This window comes from Sciurus carolinensis, chromosome 1, assembly GCF_902686445.1.
Source record: "Sciurus carolinensis chromosome 1, mSciCar1.2, whole genome shotgun sequence".
Taxonomy (NCBI): Eukaryota; Metazoa; Chordata; class Mammalia; order Rodentia; family Sciuridae; genus Sciurus; species Sciurus carolinensis.
In genome coordinates this window covers 93,465,680-93,486,099 of record NC_062213.1, presented here as the reverse complement: position 1 = coordinate 93,486,099, position 20,420 = coordinate 93,465,680, and the positions used below count along the sequence as shown (strand labels likewise).

The 20,420-nt window shown below is 46.8% G+C and overlaps 2 protein-coding genes across 6 annotated transcripts; one reads left to right on the top strand and one right to left on the bottom strand.

The window, feature by feature from the left end:
• Positions 1-4,088: 4,088 nt before the first annotated feature.
• Isg20l2 (interferon stimulated exonuclease gene 20 like 2) lies at positions 4,089-10,671 on the bottom strand. Of its 4 annotated transcripts, none has more exons than XM_047548462.1 (5): positions 10,349-10,671; positions 9,864-9,962; positions 8,801-9,691; positions 6,030-6,230; positions 4,089-5,105 (listed from the first exon to the last, which is right to left on the bottom strand). In XM_047548462.1, exons 3-5 carry the CDS (start codon positions 9,533-9,535, stop codon positions 4,992-4,994), a joined length of 1,050 nt encoding a protein of 349 aa, XP_047404418.1. In that variant the 5' UTR covers positions 9,536-9,691; positions 9,864-9,962; positions 10,349-10,671; the 3' UTR covers positions 4,089-4,991. The 4 variants fall into 4 exon arrangements, with proteins under 4 accessions (XP_047404418.1, XP_047404427.1, XP_047404407.1 ...); XM_047548471.1 differs by lacking the exon at positions 10,349-10,671 and adding an exon at positions 10,205-10,222; XM_047548451.1 differs by lacking the exon at positions 9,864-9,962.
• Positions 10,672-10,719: 48 nt separating this feature from the next.
• Mettl25b (methyltransferase like 25B) lies at positions 10,720-19,822 on the top strand. 2 transcript variants are annotated; one of them, XM_047548445.1, is made up of 8 exons: positions 10,720-11,157; positions 14,053-14,177; positions 14,344-14,536; positions 15,039-15,101; positions 15,305-15,442; positions 16,712-17,202; positions 19,031-19,215; positions 19,494-19,822. In XM_047548445.1, exons 1-8 carry the CDS (start codon positions 11,047-11,049, stop codon positions 19,613-19,615), a joined length of 1,428 nt encoding a protein of 475 aa, XP_047404401.1. In that variant the 5' UTR covers positions 10,720-11,046; the 3' UTR covers positions 19,616-19,822. The 2 variants fall into 2 exon arrangements, with proteins under 2 accessions (XP_047404401.1, XP_047404396.1); XM_047548440.1 differs by having other exon boundaries at positions 10,723-11,157; positions 15,305-15,448; positions 16,718-17,202.
• Positions 19,823-20,420: the final 598 nt, after the last annotated feature.

The following is a 20,420-nucleotide window of genomic DNA, read 5'->3' as shown; positions in this document are numbered from 1 at the left end:
TGTGGATTTCAGTTAGCCAGGCTTAGGAGCACGCTGCACTGATTCCCCAAGACCCCCAAGACCCCCATTCTCCACCACCTGTGACTCCACCAACCTGGAGCAAGCTGTGTACTCCGGAACTTTGGAACTTGAGGATCCACAGGACTTATTCCTGAGGTTTCAGTGAAGCCAGCAATTCCTGGATTTCATAGCTGCCAGCCTCACTGCCATGGTCTCACACCTCCCAAATCCCAGAGCTCAGGGACTGTGAGTGCCAGGTTTCCAGATGATCTAACAAATTTGTTAGTCAGTCTTCCCTTAGAGCCACACTAACTGGCCTACAAACAAAGCCATTCTGGGGACAGGACATTCAGTGGGGCAACTTTCTTGTTGCTTTTGGGCACTTGTGGTCCCCATGGGCTAAGTCTCATATACTCCCTGACCCTCCAGATGCTAGGTTCCCAGGAACACAAGGAAGTTGATTCCAGCTGGGAGAAGGCAGCTCCTGCCTTGGAGTGTGTGTGTGTGTGTTTGTGTGTGTGTGTGTGTTTGTGTGTATGTGTGTGTGTGTGTGTGTGTACACACGTACATGAACCTAGTCCAAGAGCAAGCCCTTTCCCCAGTCATAGCTCAATTTCTGTCCCCCAGATCCACCCTTTCACCCTTCAGAAAACCTTCCCAAGAAATACCCACTCTGCCAGCCCAGCCCGTGTCTAGAGCTGCCAGGCTGGATTATCTGCCTCTGGCTTCTGTGGGTCCTGGGTGTGGGCTCCCTCTCCCTCCCCAGCTCCCAGGGCACAGGCAGTCATTTGCCTTCTTCCTCCTTTGGTTATGATTTGGATCCTAATCATGGAATCCTTCCAAAGAAGCGACCAAGCAGGATTCCACAGGGTAGAAGAGAGTGAAGGGCCTGGCTTTTGAGGAGCTGCTGTGCCTAGGGGTGCCAGAGGATGTACATTGCTAAAGCTGCTGGGTGCTCTGACAGGTCAGGGCAGGGTTGGTCATAGGCACTGGCCTGGGAGAGTGGCACTTATTCAGTGTCCTCCACTGTGCAAAAGCTTTCCATGTGCTGTCCTGGGTCTGTCGGATTCCAAAACATTGTTCTTAAACACTTCAGAATGGAATTTGGTTGAGCTTTAAAGAGGATTAAGGTGTGCTTGTCTTTCCATGCCAGATTCTTAAAAGTACCTTCTTTCTCCCAACACCCTCCCCCACCTCTCAAAATTCTGTGTATTATATAAATCTTTATGTGTGTGTGGTGCTAGGGATTGAACTCAGAGCCTCGTGTATACTAGGCAAGTGCCCTACCACCAAGCTTCAGCCCATATATACATCCTTTCGAAGAAAGCATAGAGTTGATGGTGCCCCGAATAAGACTAGAAGGTAAAGAAAAAGAGAGAGAGAAAACCAGGAAGTCCCCACAGCTAAGTGATGAAAGAGCAAAAGGGCAATACCACAAAAACCAGTGCAGCTGCTGGGTGCAATGGCACAGGTCTGTAATCCCAGCAGGAGGATTATAAGTGCAAGGCTTTCCCGGGTAGCTTAACAAGGCCCTGTTTCCAAAAGGACCAGGATAGCTTCTCAATGAAAGAGAACATGCTAACTCTTTATCCATAAAATAAAATTCTAAAAAATTAAAAAAGGACTGGAGATGTGTTTCAATGACAAAGTGCCCCTGAATTGAATCCACAATACCATACCTCCTCCATAAAACAAGCTTATTAAGTGGCAAAATCAAACTTGGAGACCAGTATTCGTGCAACACACCCTGCTGTTAAGCTATGTGGTTTGGTGGACTTTGTTTTTGTACCACGTACCAGGGATTGAACCCAGGGGCAAACCACTGAGCTGAGCCACATCCCCAGCCCTTTCTTTCTTTAGACTGTGTCTCACTGAGTTGCTTAGGGCATAGCTAAGTTGCTGAGACTGGGTTTAAACTCAAGATCCTCCTGTCTCAGCCTCCTGAGCCACTGGGATTCCAGGTGTGCCACCATGCCTAGCTGGTGGACTTGTACTGTAGTATAGGGTAAGTTAAGTGCTTTGTGAAATATAAAAGGATATTGTACTACCTACTATATATAGGCATTCATATGTACACCTGGCACACTGCATTCACACATTTGTCTCTGAATTTGAACTTGGACTAATGTGCCTTGAGGCAAGATCCTAATTACAGTACCGTTGCTCTTTCCCATTGTCAGCTCTAATCATCTGTTAAACTTGGATCAAATGATTTCTCCTTGGAGCCTTTGCTGATAGATCAGAGGTTCTTCAGGTAGAGGATTGGGTAAGGCCATCCCAAACACTTGTCCCTTTACCCTTTTGAGAACCAATTTGTTAAATGGAGTTTAGCAAATATGTGTGATATGACTCTCACACTCTTTTCCCACTCTCATTTGTAACAAAGACTCTTTGAGCACTAGAAAACCTCATATAGGCCAGAAGTGGTGCACACACCTATCATCCCAGCCTGTCATTCTACTCAGCAAGCTGAGGCAAGAGGTTCACAAGTTGGAGGCAACCTTGGCAACTTAGCAAGACCCTGTGCCAAAATAAAAAATATAAAGTGCTGGGGATGTAGGTCAGTTGTAAAACACTGCTGGGTTCAATCCCAGTATTGGAAAAAAAAAAAAAAAAACCTTATTATATTATGGAAATTAATCATGCTGTTACTGAGAGCTTGGATTTGTCCTGAATATTCCGTCCTCTGACAGCATAAGGCAGACAGGACTTGCAGATTGACATTCAGACAGCAATCCACAATAGGGCCTGGATGAAGTCATGACCCTGGGCAGAGTGACAGAAAAGGAAGGGGACTAAAATATAGTAGATTCCCAGGCGCCCTCACAAGGTAAAGTGGACTCTGACCAGAGTTTGCTGAGGATGAACAATTAAATTCTATGAGGTGTCTGGTCTCCCAGGTTCTTGGTGAGCACAAGTAGATTAAACTCTTTCCAACAGGGTACGCGTAAGAAACCAGATGCCTTTCTACACATGGGGTGGGTGGTGGGTGGGGCATAAAAGATGGTTACTACTTTACCATGACACAAACAAAGCCAGTTTTGTTTCAGCTGACAAGAATCTTGAAGACTAATGTTAAGACTCCCAGTTTGCTGACCACCATGTGTGTTCTAGGTTTTGGTGTGGCCTTCCTGGATCATTCCCACTTAGAGCTGTGTAAATGGTGCCTGGCATCCCTCTGTGAAGTTATGGACATTACATGTTAGGCCTCACGGGAACCAACTTGCTCAGATCCTACTGCTGCCTGTGCAAGTGGATCCTGTTAGTGCAGGACACAAGAACCAGACTATCTTGGGTCTAGTTTGGTTGCAGCAAGTTCCCTTCTACAGGGAGTCCTGACTGTATCTCTGGCCCCTGGAATCAGACCAGCTTCTCAAGAAGGCACAAGTCCTGGTTGTCTAATGTGGAGTCTTGCATTCTCTCAAGACAGAATGCAGACAGTAATCCCGGACACGAGGTCAGACCCGTGACTCACCTTCCCAAGATGAGGGTGTGTATCACCAGGAAGAGCTGCCAGCAGCGACCAGGCTGGCGTCACCAAGCATCCTTCCTCCCCCACTCCGTCCCCCCCACTCATGCCCACTGAATCATTCACTACCTCTCTCCTGGTCATGCACCCTCCATGTCAGGATGTTCACATGGGTGAGGTGTCATTTTAGGTGTGCTGGTTGATTTGTGGTAGTGATGAGGACAAGGTACCATGTGTATCACTTGGGTTACACACTAAGGCTTGGTCAAGACTTCTCCATGACTTCCAGCAGACAAAGGCCTCAGTGTCACCCACAAAGACCCTGGGACCCCTCAAAGAACTATACAATGCCATAGTACCTATGACAATGACATGTAACGTGAAGTAAAAAACAAACAACAAAAAAACCCACCAGGCTGGGGATGTAGCTCAGTTTGTATAGTGTTTGCCCAGCACCTGTGAGGCACAGTTCAATTTCTAGCACCACAAAAATGGGGGAAAGAGGGCTGAGAATATAGCTCAGTTGGTAAAGTGCTTGCTTGTCTTTTAAGCACAAGGCCCTGGGTTTAATCCCCAGCACTGGAAAAGTGGAAAGAAATGAAATGACCACACATTTGTTTTCCATTGTAAAAATTTATCAAAGAGATCATCTGAATTTTAGAGGTTTGGTTTAGTAAGGTAAAAGACTAAAAACAAAAAACAAAACAAAAACTGAAAACATTAAAACCACGTAAATCCATTTTCAATCTTCCAAGTAGAACCTAAATTAAATAAATCCTCTACTATTTTAGGTAAGAGACTCCTTTTCCTAAATCAGAAAAGTTGATTTCTAAGTTATACTCTTACCTCATTGCCTTCTAACCTTAAGAACAAAACATCACTAATAGTGACTCTTCTTGAAGTTGGCAGGTGATATCCTGGCAGGCTGGATGCAGACTCTGAACCAGAGCAGAGTCTTGGATATGTAACGTGACCATACACTCCAGTATCCAATTAGGATACTTTTGAAAGTAAAAGGGATGCTGTTAATTATGTGAGGATAAAAAATGCTGGGCATGGTAGCACAGGTCTACACTCCCAGTTACTCAGGAAGCTGAAGTAGGAGGACTGCTTGAGCCCAGGAGTTGGAGGCCAACCTGGGCAATCCCCCAACCCATCTCCAAAATACAAGAGACATATGGCTACCTAGTGATAAGGCAATGTAGGAAACTACATTCCCCAGTATGCCCTGTCCTGGAAATCAAAAAGTCTGACTGGCACAAAGAATCCTGGGACCCGTGGTTAGCACCATTTAAAGTAAGCAGTCTCGGGCTGGAATCTGACATGAAGGTTTCCCACTTCCATGGGACACTTAACCAGATACAGGACACAAGAGCTGAGTTGAAATTTCAATGGGTATTAAGCCTGGGGTACAGTGTCTCTCCCCAACAGGTCTAGCTTCTGCAGATGTGAAGCTAGAAGAGGCAGGTGTTGGTCTGCGGCCCTGTTTCTCCTGGATGTTGCCTCTGTCTCCCCACAGTTGCTAGTTTTTTGGGGGATTTTGGGCCAGGTGTTGTTCCCACTCAACTTCAACCAACTTGTACAGCTCCATGGTGGCCTGGGCATCTTCCACAGAGGAATGTCCACCTTTCCCGATCTAAACAGGGAGAAAGAGAAGAGAATGAGGCCACAAGAATAGTTTCTTTACTTCCTAGTGGATTCTGCCCCTTGCCCTGCCACTCCATGCCGTTTCTTCTACAGTTAGTGGGCTGCAAAGACACAACTCTGGAGGGTCCCTTCTCTTTATCTAATTTCAGGGATTCAACTCCCAGGAAATTCTTGCTACTGTCTACCTCTACAAAGGCATTACCTTCTATAGAACTTAGAGTAATATGGCAGCATGTGTATGCCATATTACTCTAAGTTCTATAGAGGAGTCATACCAGACCAAAGATAGGTCTTCTACCTTCCCTAGTTCCTTAACTGCTCTCTATATGACATATGTCCACAGTCGCCTTCTGGGTGACCATCCCTCCCTGAATGCTGAGCATGTAAAATATCTGAGTAGTCCTTAGCTTCATGTTCTTTTGTTTTTTTGGTACTGGGGACTGAACCCAGGGATGTCTACCACTGAGCACACTGAGCAGCACCTCCAGCACTCCCCTTTTTTTTTTTTTTTTAATTAGACAGGGTCTTGCTTAATTGCAGAAGCTGGCCTTGAACTTGTGTTCCTCCTCCCTCAGCCTCCCAGGAGATGGGATTACACTGTGTGCCATCACACCCAGCTCCTTATTCTTTTAGACCACTACCTGCTTTCTTCCTTTTGTTTAGGGTTTTATAGCCACTTTGAACATTTTTTCCTTTTCCAAAGTACCATCTGGAACATTCCATGAAGTAGGAGTTATTATCCACAGGAATTACTATCTCTATGTACAGATGGGAGAGACTACTGGGCCCCTTACCCCAAAGCTCCCCCCATCAGAGAAGCCATTTGGAGCTCTGCAGCCTGAGCACTTCTGTGGTCACAGCCTGCAGTGCACCCAAGATATGTGTGAAGGGGTGGCACCAAGGGAGAGGCTACCTGTATGTCCCGATGTAGCAGCTGCTTGGTGAGGCGCTTCAGAGACATGGTGGCATTCTCCGGGCAATTGGCTTTCCGGTTGAGGAGGGGTATTTGAGAGGTGTCTCGGGTGAGGGACTTGGGGTGAAAGTACTGCAGGGCTTTGAAGTCATTGTGGATGGCATGCCCCACCACAATCTTTCCCAAGATTATCTTCAAGATCTGGAATAGGAGTGAAAGGGGATGGGAAGAAAGAAGACTCAGCTGGAGTCCTATACCCAGGAAGTCCAACATGACCACTGGTTCCTCTGGTTTCTTAGTTACATTCCCCAGACCTTTTTCTTTTCTATTTTGAGATGGGGTCTTGCTAAGTTGCCCATGTTGGCTCAAACTTGGGATCCTCCTGCCTCAGCCTCCCCAAATTGCTAAGATTACAGGCATGCACCACTGTGCCCAACTCCCTCTGGTTTCTTTTTACTATGGCCCATCTGCCCCATCCTTAAATGCTCTCTCCTACAGATTTTCTTTCTCCTGAAATACACATGAATGAGACCCATGAAACCAAAGATGGGCTCCAGAGAGGTCACAGAAGCCCCCAGAGTAAAGGCAAATAGATAAGTATGGTTGCTTTGGGGAGAAGACAGTCTGGTTTCCATCACTCTCAAAGAACTACCTCTTAAAAAAAAAAAAGAACTACCTCTATAAAAGATTTAAGAATTGCCAAGCACAGTGGTGCACCCCTATAATACTAACAACTTAGGAGGCTGAAGCAGGAAGATCACAAATTCCAGGTCAGCCTAGGCAACTTAGTGAGACCCCTGTCTCAAAATAAAAAAATAAAAAGGGATGGGGATTGTAGCTAAGTGGTAAAGCATCCTTGGCTTCAAACAAACAAACAAAACCACCATAAACTACAGCTGCAGAGAAAACCTTACTTACACTAGTCTTGGAATCAAATAACTTCTCACCATTTCAGGATCTTAAAGCACGAAGACACACTACCAACAATCAATGAATATGCTGTGGGCTCTGAAGGTCATTCCCAAATGGGGTTCCACACAGACTGTGAACAAAAGCAACAGTGCTGCGGGGCCTTCCAAGAAGATTCCCTCAAAGAAGCCACACTCAACGAACATACCTTAGTTTTGTAACCCCAGCCTGGTCACCAGGGAAGTGCTTTATGATGAAAACCAGAGGCAGTCCAATTAACTGAGTATTTGGTGCTCTTGGCAGCTTCCTGTTTACCACCTTTATTTCATATATACTTCAACATTAGACCTCATTAAAGTTGAGACAATTTTTTGTCTAAGATCCATCTTCTCCCTCTCCAAAGCCTTTGCTCAGCTATGCCCCTGTGAAGAGGATGTCCTTCAACTCCTTCTCCCAAGTCTTGTCTAATAACCGGCTGCTTGACCTCTGATGAACCTCCTCCAACAACTCCTCTGGCATTTAAGGAATTATTGTAACAAAGCAGGAACCTAAAACTGCAAAATGGACCAAGGGCACCCTCTGGTGGACTCCCAAGCAGCTGAATCTGTTTTGTTTTTTGGCGGGGACGGTGAGGGAGGGTGGGGGGGATAGGGATTGAACCGAGGGGCACTCAACCACTGAGCCACAACCCAAGCCCTATTTTGTATTTTATTTAGAGACAGGGTCTCACTGAGTTACTTAGCGCTTCGCCATTGCTGAGGCTGGCTCTGAACTCACTGTCCTGTCTCAGCCTAAAAGCCACGGGGATCACAGGCGTGCGCCACTGGGCCCAGCACAAGTGAATCTTTCACTCTTTTTTTTCCTTCACCTTTCCCAGCTCAGTCTCCTTTTTTGTTTCTTATTGTGCTCTCAAAATCCATCAAAGCACTAGAATGAATAAGTTGGCTGAATGAGTGAGATGAAAACACCTGTGTACTGACTGTGTGTCTTTCATGCCTTTCAGCACAGGCCACCTGTCTCTTTTATACACCTAAGCTTTGACTCTTTTAACGGCTTTCTGCCCTCCCCTACCAACACTTTACACACTGTTCCAGGCTACTTTTTTTTTTCTTTTCTTTTCGTGATACTCGGGATTGAACCCAAGGCTTCACTTATGCTAGGCAAACGCTCTACCACTATTGCCCAGGCTGGCTCAAACTTGGGATCCCTCTGCCTCAGTCACCAGAATTAACTGGAATCAAAGGCATGTGTCACTGCACCCGGCTCCCAGGCTACTTTTTGCTTGGGAAGCCCTCTATGCTTCTCTTCTCTCAATCTAGACTCCAATTCTATAAGGCATTCCCCAATAGCACTCTTTCCTGACCCTCATGCCTGCTGCTCTGCTCAGTTTCATCACCAGCTGTTACTTCTCTAAGCATACTCCAGTCACCAGGTCAATCCCTCTGGATAACTAAAATAGGTCTTGATAGTGAAATCTGTTTTACTACCTAATCGTACATTACTTCCCACCCTCCTTACACCAATATGAGCTTTCTAAACCATCTGATACTTTTCTCTCTCCCTCCACAGTCCTTTAACATTTTCCTAGTAATAGTGTTTCCTGAAGATTTTGGACAGCCAGGCGTGGTGGCACACACCTGTCATCCCGGCTACTCAAGGAGGCTGAGCCAAGAGGATCACAAGTTCAAGGCCATACTGGGCAATTCAACAAGGACTTGTCTCAAAATAAAACACAAAAAGGGTTGGGGATGTAGATCAGTAGTACAGTACCCCCTGGGTTCATACCCCCAGTACCATGGGGAAAAAAATGTCTGACTCTCCCCACCCACCTCGTTGTCACCATCAAGACCCATGCCTCTCACCTGGCTCCGAGCAATCTTAAAGGGTGTAGCATTCACCATGTGCTTCTTGCAGATTCCGCTCCATTTGGTTCGGTAGTCCACAATGTGGCAGGGGGGAAGGATGTACTCATCATAAAGCACATCTCCATCATAGTTGACAATGCTACATCGAGCCAAGGAACTAACATGCCCTTTGGGTCCTGTGCCCACCATCTCACAGTCAATTGCCACCATCTTCCCTGGCAATTTCTGGGATGCTCCAGAGCACTTATTTTCTAAGTGATTTCTGGTGGAATTCTGTGTGGCATTGTTCTGAGGAGGGTTCTTCTTCTGGGGGGCCTTCTTCTGGGAGCGAGTTGGGTGGCTCTTAATCTTTGGAAGGGCACTCTGGAACTCCCCCAGCAAATCTACTTTAGCTGCAACAGAATTAACCTTCTTTGAAGGTGCAGGGGTCAGCCAAGGCACTGCAGTTTTCTTATCCAGGGACAATCCTGACCCAGTGCTGGGTGCAGGTGTCTTCTTTCTTGAAAGGGGAGGAATCTTCCAAGTGCCATCCACTCTCACATTTTCCCCTTTCTTTGGAGGTTCTGAGTGCAACTTAGACACCTTGCTAGGGGTCTGCTTCTTTTTATTGAGAAAGCCCTTCTGTTCCAAGAGCCGGCGCTTCTTAACAAACTTTCGATGCTTGGCATTCCCTTCTAATGCCTTTTTGGGTGGAGATCCCCCAAAATCCAGATTCAGGAGTATGGTAGACATGAGGGCAGTGGATGATGGGAGAGCAGTTGGGAAGAGTGGCTCATGGATAGGAAGAGGAGGAGGGTCTCTCTCTCTGATGAATCACATTGTCCAACATGAGAAGGGCTGCAGAAAACCCTGGGGAAGAAAGCGATCCTGGTAGCTGCACCCATAGGCCTAGGGGAAGAAATGAGATAAGACCAGTCTCTGTGAGATGTAAGAGAGGGAAGACATCAAAACAACTTATCAGAGGGGAAATGAAACTGTAACATGAAAGGATGAAAGGAGTACTGGTGTGACCAGGAAGCCCCACAACTCACAACCGCACGGTTTTAGGAATGTCATTCACCTTTTTAGGTCTCCTTCTCATTTGTGAAAACGAAGGACTGGACTCAATGGTAGAGTGCAGTGCTTAGCATGACGGAAGGCCTGGGTTCCATCCCCAGCACTAAAGAAAAGAAGGACCCAAAGAGTCCATCGAGTTCGAAGCTTGAGGTCCGGGAAGCCAGAATAGGCGAGTTCTGTAATCCGACTAGAAAAACAATGTCTAATATGCTCAAGCGAGGAGTATGATACAAGAGTATGGCACAGGCGGCATCTGAGTCCTGGGCCCACGAACAGACACACAAATTCAGGCACCTTTTTCCCTCGGATCTACTTGGGGGAAGGTAATCTCCACACGTATCTTACCCGAGTCCTCCAGGCAGAGACCTTCGACACCACAGGACAGAGGTGCTGAGTGGCAGGGAATTAACAATCGAGGGAGCCCACCTCAGTAAGCCCATTTTGACTGTCCTCCCGGTGGGGATCGTCCCCACAAACCCATATACCTACCTCCAAGATGGGCCACACTAGGAACGGAAGCGTCCCGAGCCGGAGGCGGAAACCGGCGCGCGCCGACGAGCCCCAGGACGGCAGGCGCGCGGGTTGGAGCGCGCTGGGGGACGGCGCGCGCGCGCCCGCAGCGCCCCCGCTTCCGGTAGCGAAGCCAATGATTCCGAGTGTGTAAGGAGCGGCAGCGGCGGTGGCGGCGGGGGTGGTGTGGGTGGGGGCGGGGGCGGGATTCGCTCCCCGGCCCCTCTAGCCCCGTGGAGGTACAACTCGAAGGTAAGGAGAAGCCGCTACAAGCCCGAACTGCAGCGCGCCGGGAACCCAAGGCCCCACTTCCGGGAGGGGAGGGCCTTGTACGGGAAAGGGCGGGACCTTGAGCTTCGCCCTCCCACTTCGTGAGCGTAGGGTGGCTGCAAGCGTCTGTGGCGTCACTGTGCTGTCACCCTGTCCTACAAGTCTCCGACGCGGACACAGCGCAGTGAGACGTCTTTACTTGTGACGTCGGCGGTAGGGCGGTGAACCTCATATTTTCAACTCCAGTATGGTTTCCTGGAAAAACTGCGTCCGAGACCGAGTTCGAAACTCTTCCCGTTCGGCCTTCGGAGCTGAACCCAGCCCGGGTCCTGGGCCAGCGTGGTTCTGACCCTGGTTCCCACCTTACTGCGTGTTCTCGCCCACTGCGCCACCGACTGTATCCTGGAATGCCGGGTGTCTCCGCCCGGGACCTCTCTCAGGAGGAGAGGAGGCAGCTAGCTGTGAACCTCACCCGTGTCCTGGCACTCTACCGTTCCATCCTGGATGCCTACATCATCGTGAGGCCACAGGGGTGTGGGCGGGGTGCGTCTGGTCGTGTGGTTGGCTAGGTGCCCACTACAGGGAGAAAATTCGGAGAATTCGCTTTTGATCTATGAGTTTGTCTTTGTACAAGAAAAGCTTAAAATTTGAGTGATTCAGTGCTGGGGTTGTAGCTTTGTGGTGGAGCGCTTTCCTAGCACGTGTGAGGCACTGGTCCCATCCTCAGCAGCACATAAAAATTAAAAAAGTAAAGGTATTGTGTCCATTTACAAATTTAAAAAAAAACTGGAGTGATTCCCCCCTTTTTTCTAATACTTAAGGTTTTTTTTTAACCTTTTCAAAATCCAAGGCAATAAAATACATGGACAGGGCTGGGGAGATAGCTCAGTCGGTAGAGTGCTTCCACTGCAAGCACAAGTCCCTGAGTTCGATCCCCAGCACCGCCAAAAAAAATAAAAATAAAATACATGGACATTTGAGCAGTGCCGCAGGTGCGTTGAACTCTCCTAGAAATATAAGAGGTGTTCCAAGAACACATGGGTTCATTCATTCACGCTTTGAATAAATTCCTTGTTTTATGGATAGTTCAACTTGGGTTTCAGATAGACTAGGACTAGAATCTTCCCTCCTCTACTATGTTAACCTTAGGCTTTTCTTCTCCTCCTCCTCCTCTTCTTTTTTACTCTTACCCCCAGTTTCAACCATAAAGTGGATCTGTACCTGAAGGATCATTGTGAAGAATAGATGAGATAACATGTAAACAGCATTAGCATCCATTGAATTAAGGAGACCCCAGATCCAAAAGCCAGCCTTTATTCAGCTAGTTACTTGATTCACAATCTAATCCTTCAAGTTCTCTACCTTCAGAATAGACTCTAAATTCCTTCTTTCCATATCCATTTCTATCACCCTGAAAGCCACCATCTCTCCCCTGAACTACTTCTTCACATCTCTCTGTATTTACTTCTGCTCCTCTATAACCAACTCTTCACTGAAGCAGCCAGATTTCCCTTTCAAATGTAAATTGTATCATGACATTTCTTGCTTCCTAGGTCCTTTGATGAAATAATTTTATTATCTATAAAGTCATATATGGCTGGGGTTAGTGGTGCACACCTGTAATCTCAGCATCTTGGGAGGCTGAGGCAGGCGAACCATGAGTTCAACTTAGCAAGGTCTTGAGCAACTTGGCGAGACTCTTGTCTCAAAGTAAAATATAAAAAAGACTGGGGATGTGGTTCAGTGTTTAGTGCCCCTGGGTTCAATCCCTGGTACCAAAAAAAAAAAAAAAGCCATATATGATCTGGCCTGTTGTCTCTTCATCCTCATCAGATTTCATTCTCTTCTTACATTCACTCTGTTGTACTGCAAATTGGCCTGATTTCTGTTCCACAAAGGCATCTGGGCCTTTGCAGTTTGCAGTTATTGATCTGCCTGGAATGTTTTTCCTCCAGAGAAAGGCAATAGAGCAGGCTGGTTAAGATCAAGAACTCAAGAGTAAAATTGGTTTTAAGTCCTGACTCTGCTATTTACTAGCTTTAAAAAAAAAAAAAAAATATATATATATATATATATATTATATATACATATGTATATATATACACACACATATATATATTTTAGTTGTTAATAAATCTTTTTATATTTATGTGTGTATATATATATATATATATATATATATATATATATATATATAGTTCAGAGGATTAAACCCAGGGTCTCACACATGGCAGACTAGTGCTCTACCACTTAGCCACAACTCCAGCCCACAACTTACTAGCTTTCTGATTTGGGCTAATTTTAATTGCTGTACATCAGTTTCCACATCCGTAGAATGGGTGTTAAAATAGCATCTACCTTAAGCCCAGAAGTGGCCCACACCTATAATACTCATGAGAGGCTGAGGCAGGAGGATTCCAAGTTCAAGGTCAGCCTCAGCAACTTAGCGAGGTCTTAAAGAAATTTAGCAAGACCCTGTCTCAAGATAAAAGGTGGGGAGGCCTGAGATTGTAGCACCATTGGGTTCAATCCCCAGTATCAAAAAGGAAAAACAACGACAACAAAAAAACTATATCATGGAGTCAATTTTCCCTTTTTAAAAAAGGTTTTGTTTTTTTTCTTTTGGCACTGGAGAGTGCTTTGCCACTAAGCTACACCCCCAGTCCTTTTTACTTTTTATTTTGAGAGAGTCCAAGTTGCTGAGGTTCTCACAAAGTTGCTGAGGCTGGCCTTGAACTTGCAATCCTTCTGCCTCCGCCTCCCACATTGCTAGAATTACAGGTGTTTGCTGCTGCGCCCATGTCAACCACTTGGGAGTTGGGGGGACTGGAGCAGGCTTGAGGAAAGAGCTGATTCCAAAGAGTAGGAGGTATTTGCTGGTTGTAGCCAGTGGCCATATGAAGCAGTCTGTGCTTTACTATTGTATTTTCTAAGCTTAGATTAGGAACTTGGTACATGACCCAAAGCCCCAGAATTAATTACTTAATTTTGTGGTAACTAGGGATTGAACCCAAGTGTACTCTACCATCTTTTAAAATGAAATGTTAGTTTTTCCATTTTTAAATTGATGCATTATGGTTGTACATAATGGTGAGATTTGTGATTATAGTACTCTACCATTGAGCTACATCCCCAGCCCTTTTTTTAATTTTGAGGCAGGGTCTCACTAAGCTGCTGAGGCTGGCCCCAAACTTGTGATTCTCCTGCCTCAGCCACCCAAGTTACTGGGATTGTAGGTATGAGCCAGCACCCCCACTTAGCCCTAGAATTTATGGTGAATAAATCAATGAGCAAAAATACACAAATGTTCAGCACATACAACAACAGGTTATTGCTGGGGAGAGGAGAGCAGGGGAGAATGGGAATGATAGCAGTGTACTATCTTGCTGATTGCTTTTTCCCTTTTCCTGCAGGAATTTTTCACAGACAACCTATGGGGCACACTCCCTTGCTCATGGCAGGAAGCACTGGATGGATTGAACCCACCACAGCTGGCCACACTGCTACTGGGGAGGCCTGGGGAAGGGGAGGTGGTCAGGTATGGGCTAAAGGGGTCCTGTGCTGGAGAACCCAAGGCACTGGGTCCAGCAACAGGCTATTGCTCAGAGAGTCTCAAAAGCTCTTCCTGGGTCCCTGGGTTGTAAACTGCTGCCCTGGGAATGTGATAGGGTGATTCACTGGTGACCTGGGCTGGACTGTCTCAGGTACAGGTCGGTTTGGCCACTCACCCTGCTGGCCCTGAAGTCCACAGCATATGCCCTGGCCTTTACCCGGACGCCTGGCTTTCAAACCCCTTCAGAGTTCCTGGAGAACCCCAGCCAGAGCTCCCGACTGACAGCCCCCTTCCGGAAACATGTCAGGCCCAAGAAACAGCATGAGATCCGAAGACTGGGAGAGGTGAGATGGCTATAATATAGATGGTATTTGGGAACCCAGGTACTTCATAAATCCCTGGGTTACAAAAGTGTGTGCCCTTTATCTCAGATGCAGCACTGGAAGTCCTAAAAATTCCCTTCCTCAGCAGATATAATATTTATCTCCATGCTGGGTGGGGTTTTTCTCCATCCTTTTGCTGGACTGGTTGACAGGCTATATCTGAATCACTCTTATTCCCAGTTTTTGCAACTCCACAGTCTGTTTTTGGCTTTACCACAGGGCTCTTGTTCTGTGGAGGAGATTGAGTCACTGACCTGAAGGGCAAGCAAAATGGCCAAAACCTGGGATGGGAACGACCCTCATCTTTTACTGTTTTCCATCTCATATCTTTCATGGCACCCTCTATCCACCTTCCATTTCTATCTTTGACTCCTCTACCCTCATACCCAAACACTCTACCCTGGTGTTTGCTCTGGGAGTCAAGAGCCAATGGCCAGGAGACCTTTGTTTCCTCCTTTTTCAGTTGGTAAAGAAGCTGAGTGATCTCACAGGATGCACCCAGGTTGTGGACGTGGGTTCAGGCCAGGTGAGACAAATGAATCATGAGGACAGAACATCTAGAAGGCAGGTAATCAGACCTCAGCCTAGGTGATGAGAAACCGTACACCAGGCAGGGCAGAATCTAAGCCTTCTGTGGGGCCTGGAATATGGGTGTCCGGACCACTGAGGATAACAGTGGATAAGGCATTGAACAGGGCTGTCTCTGTCCTCCCCCTTTCATGACTTCAGGGCCACCTCTCCCGCTTCATGTCTCTGGGGCTGGGACTGATGGTGAAGAGCATTGAAGGGGATCAGAGACTGGTGGAGAGAGCCCAGCGCCTGGACCAGGAACTCCTTCAGTCTCTAGAAAAAGAGGAGAAGAGGAACCCACAGGTAGATTACCCCTTACTGCAGCCTGGACTGCAGGAGTAGAGTCGAGTTCACTTGGCTAGAATTGGGCATGGAGATTGAATCCCCACTTTTAAGTTTCTAGGCTTGAGGTGATAATGTCCCTATTTCTGCTTTCTTTTTCCCTTCCCCAAAGCCTCCCCACATCTCAAAGGCACTTTATAATTACAAAGTGCTTTCCATACTGGTTGTGATAGCACATGCCTATAACCTCAGCAACTTGGGAGGCTGAGGCAGTAGGGTTGGAAGTTAGGGGCAAACCTCAGCAACTTAGCGAGGATTTAAGCAACTTCAAGACATTGTCTCAAAAAATAAAAAAGGGGCTTGGGTTTTGGCTCAGTGGTAGAGCATTTGCCTAGCATGTGCAAGGCACTGGGTTTGATCCTCAGCACCACATAAGAATAAATAAATAAAATAAAGGTTTTGTGCCCAGCTACAACTAAAATATAAATATATATGTATATTTAAAAAAATAAATAAAAAGGGCTAAGAATGTAGCTCAGTAGTAAAGCACCTAGTTTCAATCCCCAGAACAAAAAAAAATAAAAAGAGCAAGGGTTGTAACTCAGTGGTAAAGCACCTCTGGAATCAGTTCCTAGTACCCAAAACAATAAAATACTTTCCACACCAATATGTTCTTCTCACAACAGCCTATGATGTGGCCAGTCAGTTATTACTACTTTTGTGGTGCTGGGAATCAAACCTGGGTCTTGTTTATGCCAGGCAAGCACTCGACCACTGAGCTACATCCCCAGTCCTATCAGATACTAAACCTATTATCAGTTAGAGCTGGGTACAGTGGCACATTCAGGAACCTGAGGCAGGAGTATCAAAAGTTCAAGGTCAGCCTGAGCAACTTAGACCCTGTCTCAATATAAATGAAAGGGCTGGAGATGCAGTTCAGTGTCTACACTGGTGCCCCTCGGTTCACTCACCAGTATTGCAAAACAAAAACTGAGGAGGCTAAGGGTCTATCTCAGTAGTAGAGTCCTGATCTAGCATGTACAAGGCTCTGGGTTTGATCGTTAGCACAGCCAAATAAGAAGAAGAAGAAAAAAGAAAAACTGAGTCTGAGATGAAGATTTACAAAATTAATAATCCTGTCTCTTGATTCATGGTCCAGCCCTCTCCTGTGGTCCAGTTTCCCACATTCCTCCTAGGGAAGTAACAATGGGGCACATCTCTTCCTGTGGCCTGAAGTGGTCTGGGGACAAGAAAGTTTCCATCTGGCTTTGTCCTGTCTCGCCTCCACAGGTGGCCCAAACCAGCCCTCGCTACTGTCCCTACCACGTGGTTCAGTGGGTGGACCCCACAGCCCTGTGTGAGGAGCTTCTGCTTCCACTGGACAACTCACAGCATGGCACTGCCCGATTACTGCTGACAGGACTCCATGCCTGTGGGGATCTGAGTGTGGCCTTGCTGAGACACTTCTGCTGCTGCCCTCAGGTGGTGGCCCTGGCCTCAGTGGGCTGCTGCTATATGAAGCTTAGCGATCCTGGAGGCTACCCACTGAGTCAGTGGGTGGCTGGGCTGCCTGGCTATGAACTGCCCTACAGGCTCCGGGAGGGGGCCTGCCATGCCCTGGAGGAATATGCTGAGCGGCTACACAAAGCTGGCCCTGGCCTCCGAACCCACTGCTACCGAGCAGCACTGGAGATGGTCATCCGACATGCCCGGCCTGAGCTCCGTCGGCCTGGGGTGCAGGGGATCCCCAGGGTCCATGAGCTCAAGATTGAAGAGTGAGGTTGCGGTGGGGGGCTGGGGGGGTCACTAACTAGAGACCTGATTCCCAACTGATCCCCATTTGTCAGCACATCCAAAGAAAATCTCTGCCCAGAGGAGTGATGTTCAGTTTTCTGACTGGGGCAACTTCTCCAAATTTCTTTGAAAGAAGTTGTTCATTTGCTGGGTGCAGTGGCACACCCTTATAACCCCGGCTCCTCAGGAGGTTCAGGCAAGAGGATCACAAATTCAAGGCCAGCCTGGAAAATTTAGCAAGACTGTGTCTTAAAATGAAAAGTCAAAAGGGGTGGGGTATGTAGCTCAGTGGTAGAGCACCTCTAGCTTCAATTCCCATTACCACCCAAAATGAAAGGAAAAGAAAAAAAAGACAAAATAATTTTTTTTTTGGTACTGGAGATTGAACCCAGGAGTGTTCAACCACTGAGCCAGCTCTTTTTATTTTTTATTTAGAGACAGGGCCTCACCAAGTTGCTTATGGCCTCCATAAGTTGCTGAGGCTGGTTTTGAACTCATGATCCTCCTGCCTCAGCCTCCCAAGGAGCTGGGATTATAGGTATGCACCACCACACTTAGTTCATAAAATTTGTTTTGCAGCACTGGTAATTGAACCCAGGGCTTTACTAGGCAAACACCACCAAGCTATACTCCAGTCAAATGTAAAGTTGTATTTTTTTTTTTTTTTTGGTGGTACAAGTGATTGAATCCAGGGCCTCACTGGTAGTGGCAAGTGCCACTGTGCTACATTTCCAGCCCTTTAAATTTTTTTAAAATTTGAAAAATAATAAAAACTTAAATTTTGAGACAGCATCTCACTAAATTGTCAAGGCTAGCTTTGAACTTGTGATCTTCCTGCCTCAGTCTTTTGAGTGTCCAGATTACAGGTGTGCACAGCTGGGGCCAACTTTCATTATTTTTCAAATGCTAAAAATATGGCTAATTTGGACAAAACTGTCTAAAAAATAAGTTTTTGGATCAATTTGCTATTAGATCAGTTCACAGCCAGAGAAACATTTAAAAATATATATTAAGGCTGAGGATGTAGCTCAGTGGTAGGGCACCTGCCTAGTACGTGTGAGGCCCTGGGTTCAATCCCTAGTACCACCAAAAAAAAGAAATAAAGAAAAACAAAAAATCTACACCTATTAGATCAGGCACTATGGTGAATGTCTTTAGTTCCAGCCACTCAAGAGGCTAAGGCAGGAGGATCTCTCGAGTCTGAGTTTAGAGCCAGCCTGAGCAATTTAGTAAGAACTCACCTCTTTAAAAAAAAAAAAAAAAAAAAAAAAAAAAAAATAGATAAGGCTGGATATGGTAGCTCACACTTGTAATCCTAGCAACTTGAGAGGCTGAGACAGGAGGATCACAAGTTCCAGGCCAGCCTGGACAAGTTAGCAAGACCGTGTCTCAAAATACAAAGGGGCTGGGGATGAAGCTCAGTGGTAAGGCACCCCTGGGTTCAGTCCTCCCCAGCACTGCCCCTGTCCGCCCCCCCCAAAAAAATACAATTTAAAAATGCATGTTAGGGACAGGTGTCAGGCATGGTAGTGCACACCTGTAATCCCAGCTGCTTGGGAGACTGAGGCAGGAGGATTGGGAGTTCAAAGCCAGCCTTAGCAAAAAGCAAGGCCCTAAGCAACTCAGTGAGGCCCTGTCTCTAAATAAAATATAAAACAGGGCTGGAAATGTGGCACAGTGATCAAGTGTCCCTGAGTTCAATCCCTGATACCCACCCCCTGAAAAAAAAAATCAGGGACAGGAAAAGTTTAAGTGGGAAGTGAAGGTTCCTAAAACCAAACTGAGTGCCATTTTGGGCTGATTCCACAGATACGTGCAGCGGGGGTTAGAGCGAGTCGGGCTGGATCCCCAACTGCCGCTTAATCTGACTGCACTTCGGGCCCACCAGGCCCAGGAGAACCGCGTGGTAGCCTTCTTCAGTCTGGCACTCCTTCTGGCCCCACTGGTAGAGACATTGATTCTGCTGGACCGGCTGCTCTACCTTCAGGAGCAGGGTGAGGGGCTGGAGTTCTGGGGTTGGTCCTTCTAGTCCCAGGCTCCTGGGTCATCACTGGTGGGGTGGGGTGGGGTGGGGTGGAGTCGTTAAAGAATGGAAATTCCTACTAAATTAGCCTCCGGTGGTACCTTCCTGGAACAAATTTTAAGCAAGAATCCCAGCACTGAGAATTTAAAAACAGGGTCTGTTTGGGTCTATTTCTCCTTAGGGAAAAGGGGATGGATAAGGATTTGGCACATGTCTTGAGACTTTTGATTAGCCCTGCCTTTCTTCTAGGCTTCCACGCTGAGATCCTGCCCATCTTCAGTCCTGAACTCTCTCCTAGAAACCTGGTTCTGGTGGCCACCAAGATGCCCCTGGGTCAGGCTTTCTCTGCTCTGGAGACTGAAGACTGCTGACATACCACAAGGAAGACCACTTCTGTAACCACAAGGGTGCCAGTGTGGCAGAGTGTATCTCCTCACCAGAGCACCAGCATCCTGCATCCTCCCTGGGATCCTAGCTCTCTACCAATTTCTATTTCATATTCTCTCTCCCTCCATGTGTTATGTAATGTTGTGTGAAGTTCTATTTTTAATTTATTAAAAACTGGGCTTGGGAGGTGGTTCAGTGGCAGAGCACTTGCCTAGTATGTGGAAGGCCCTGGGAATTATCCCTGGCACTGCAAAAAATAAGTAAATGATAACATTTAAAAAAACAACAATAAAAAAACCTGGAAGATTTTACTTCCATCCTTTTGGAGGTGGGGGGTGATACTGGGGATTGAACACGGGCACTTGGCCACTGAGCTACATTCCCCAACCCTTCCTTTTATTTTAAGACAGGATTTCACTGAATTGGCCAAGCTGGCCTCAAAATTGCCACCATCCTGCTGCAGCTTCCAAAGTCACTAAAATTACAGGTGTGTGCTATGGTGTTCAGCTTTTCTATTTTTATAAAGAACATACGTGCCCTCCGTAGCAGGTGGCCTGGGTAGCATCCTCTGTTGCTCAGCTTTTGTTGCTCAGAGATCTTTGTTGAAACCTTTCTCTTCTTTTGGTTTCCACTCCAGAGTATGCAGGCCCTGTCCTCTGGGAGGGCTTCCTTCAGGTTGGCTACCTTTTAGCCATGTTCCATGCCAAAAGGAGGACAGAGGCTCCTTCCTGGAGGCCCTGGATGTGGCCTGTGAGCTAGGGTATCACTCTAGCACAGACAGCAGCTGCA

What these genes read in the sequence shown, in the direction of transcription:
- Isg20l2 (XM_047548462.1), bottom strand. Translation starts at nt 9,535, where the DNA reads ATGTCTACCATACTCCTGAATCTGGATTTTGGGGGATCTCCACCCAAA. An exon ending in TTAAGATTGCTCGGAGCCAG is followed by an intron (nt 6,231 to 8,800) that starts GTGAGAGGCATG and finishes CTCCTATTCCAG; the next exon opens with ATCTTGAAGATAATCTTGGG. An exon ending in TGCTACATCGGGACATACAG is followed by an intron (nt 5,106 to 6,029) that starts GTAGCCTCTCCC and finishes CTCCCTGTTTAG; the next exon opens with ATCGGGAAAGGTGGACATTC.
- Mettl25b (XM_047548445.1), top strand. Translation starts at nt 11,047, where the DNA reads ATGCCGGGTGTCTCCGCCCGGGACCTCTCTCAGGAGGAGAGGAGGCAG. An exon ending in GGGGAAGGGGAGGTGGTCAG is followed by an intron (nt 14,178 to 14,343) that starts GTATGGGCTAAA and finishes GGACTGTCTCAG; the next exon opens with GTACAGGTCGGTTTGGCCAC. An exon ending in TGGACGTGGGTTCAGGCCAG is followed by an intron (nt 15,102 to 15,304) that starts GTGAGACAAATG and finishes TCATGACTTCAG; the next exon opens with GGCCACCTCTCCCGCTTCAT.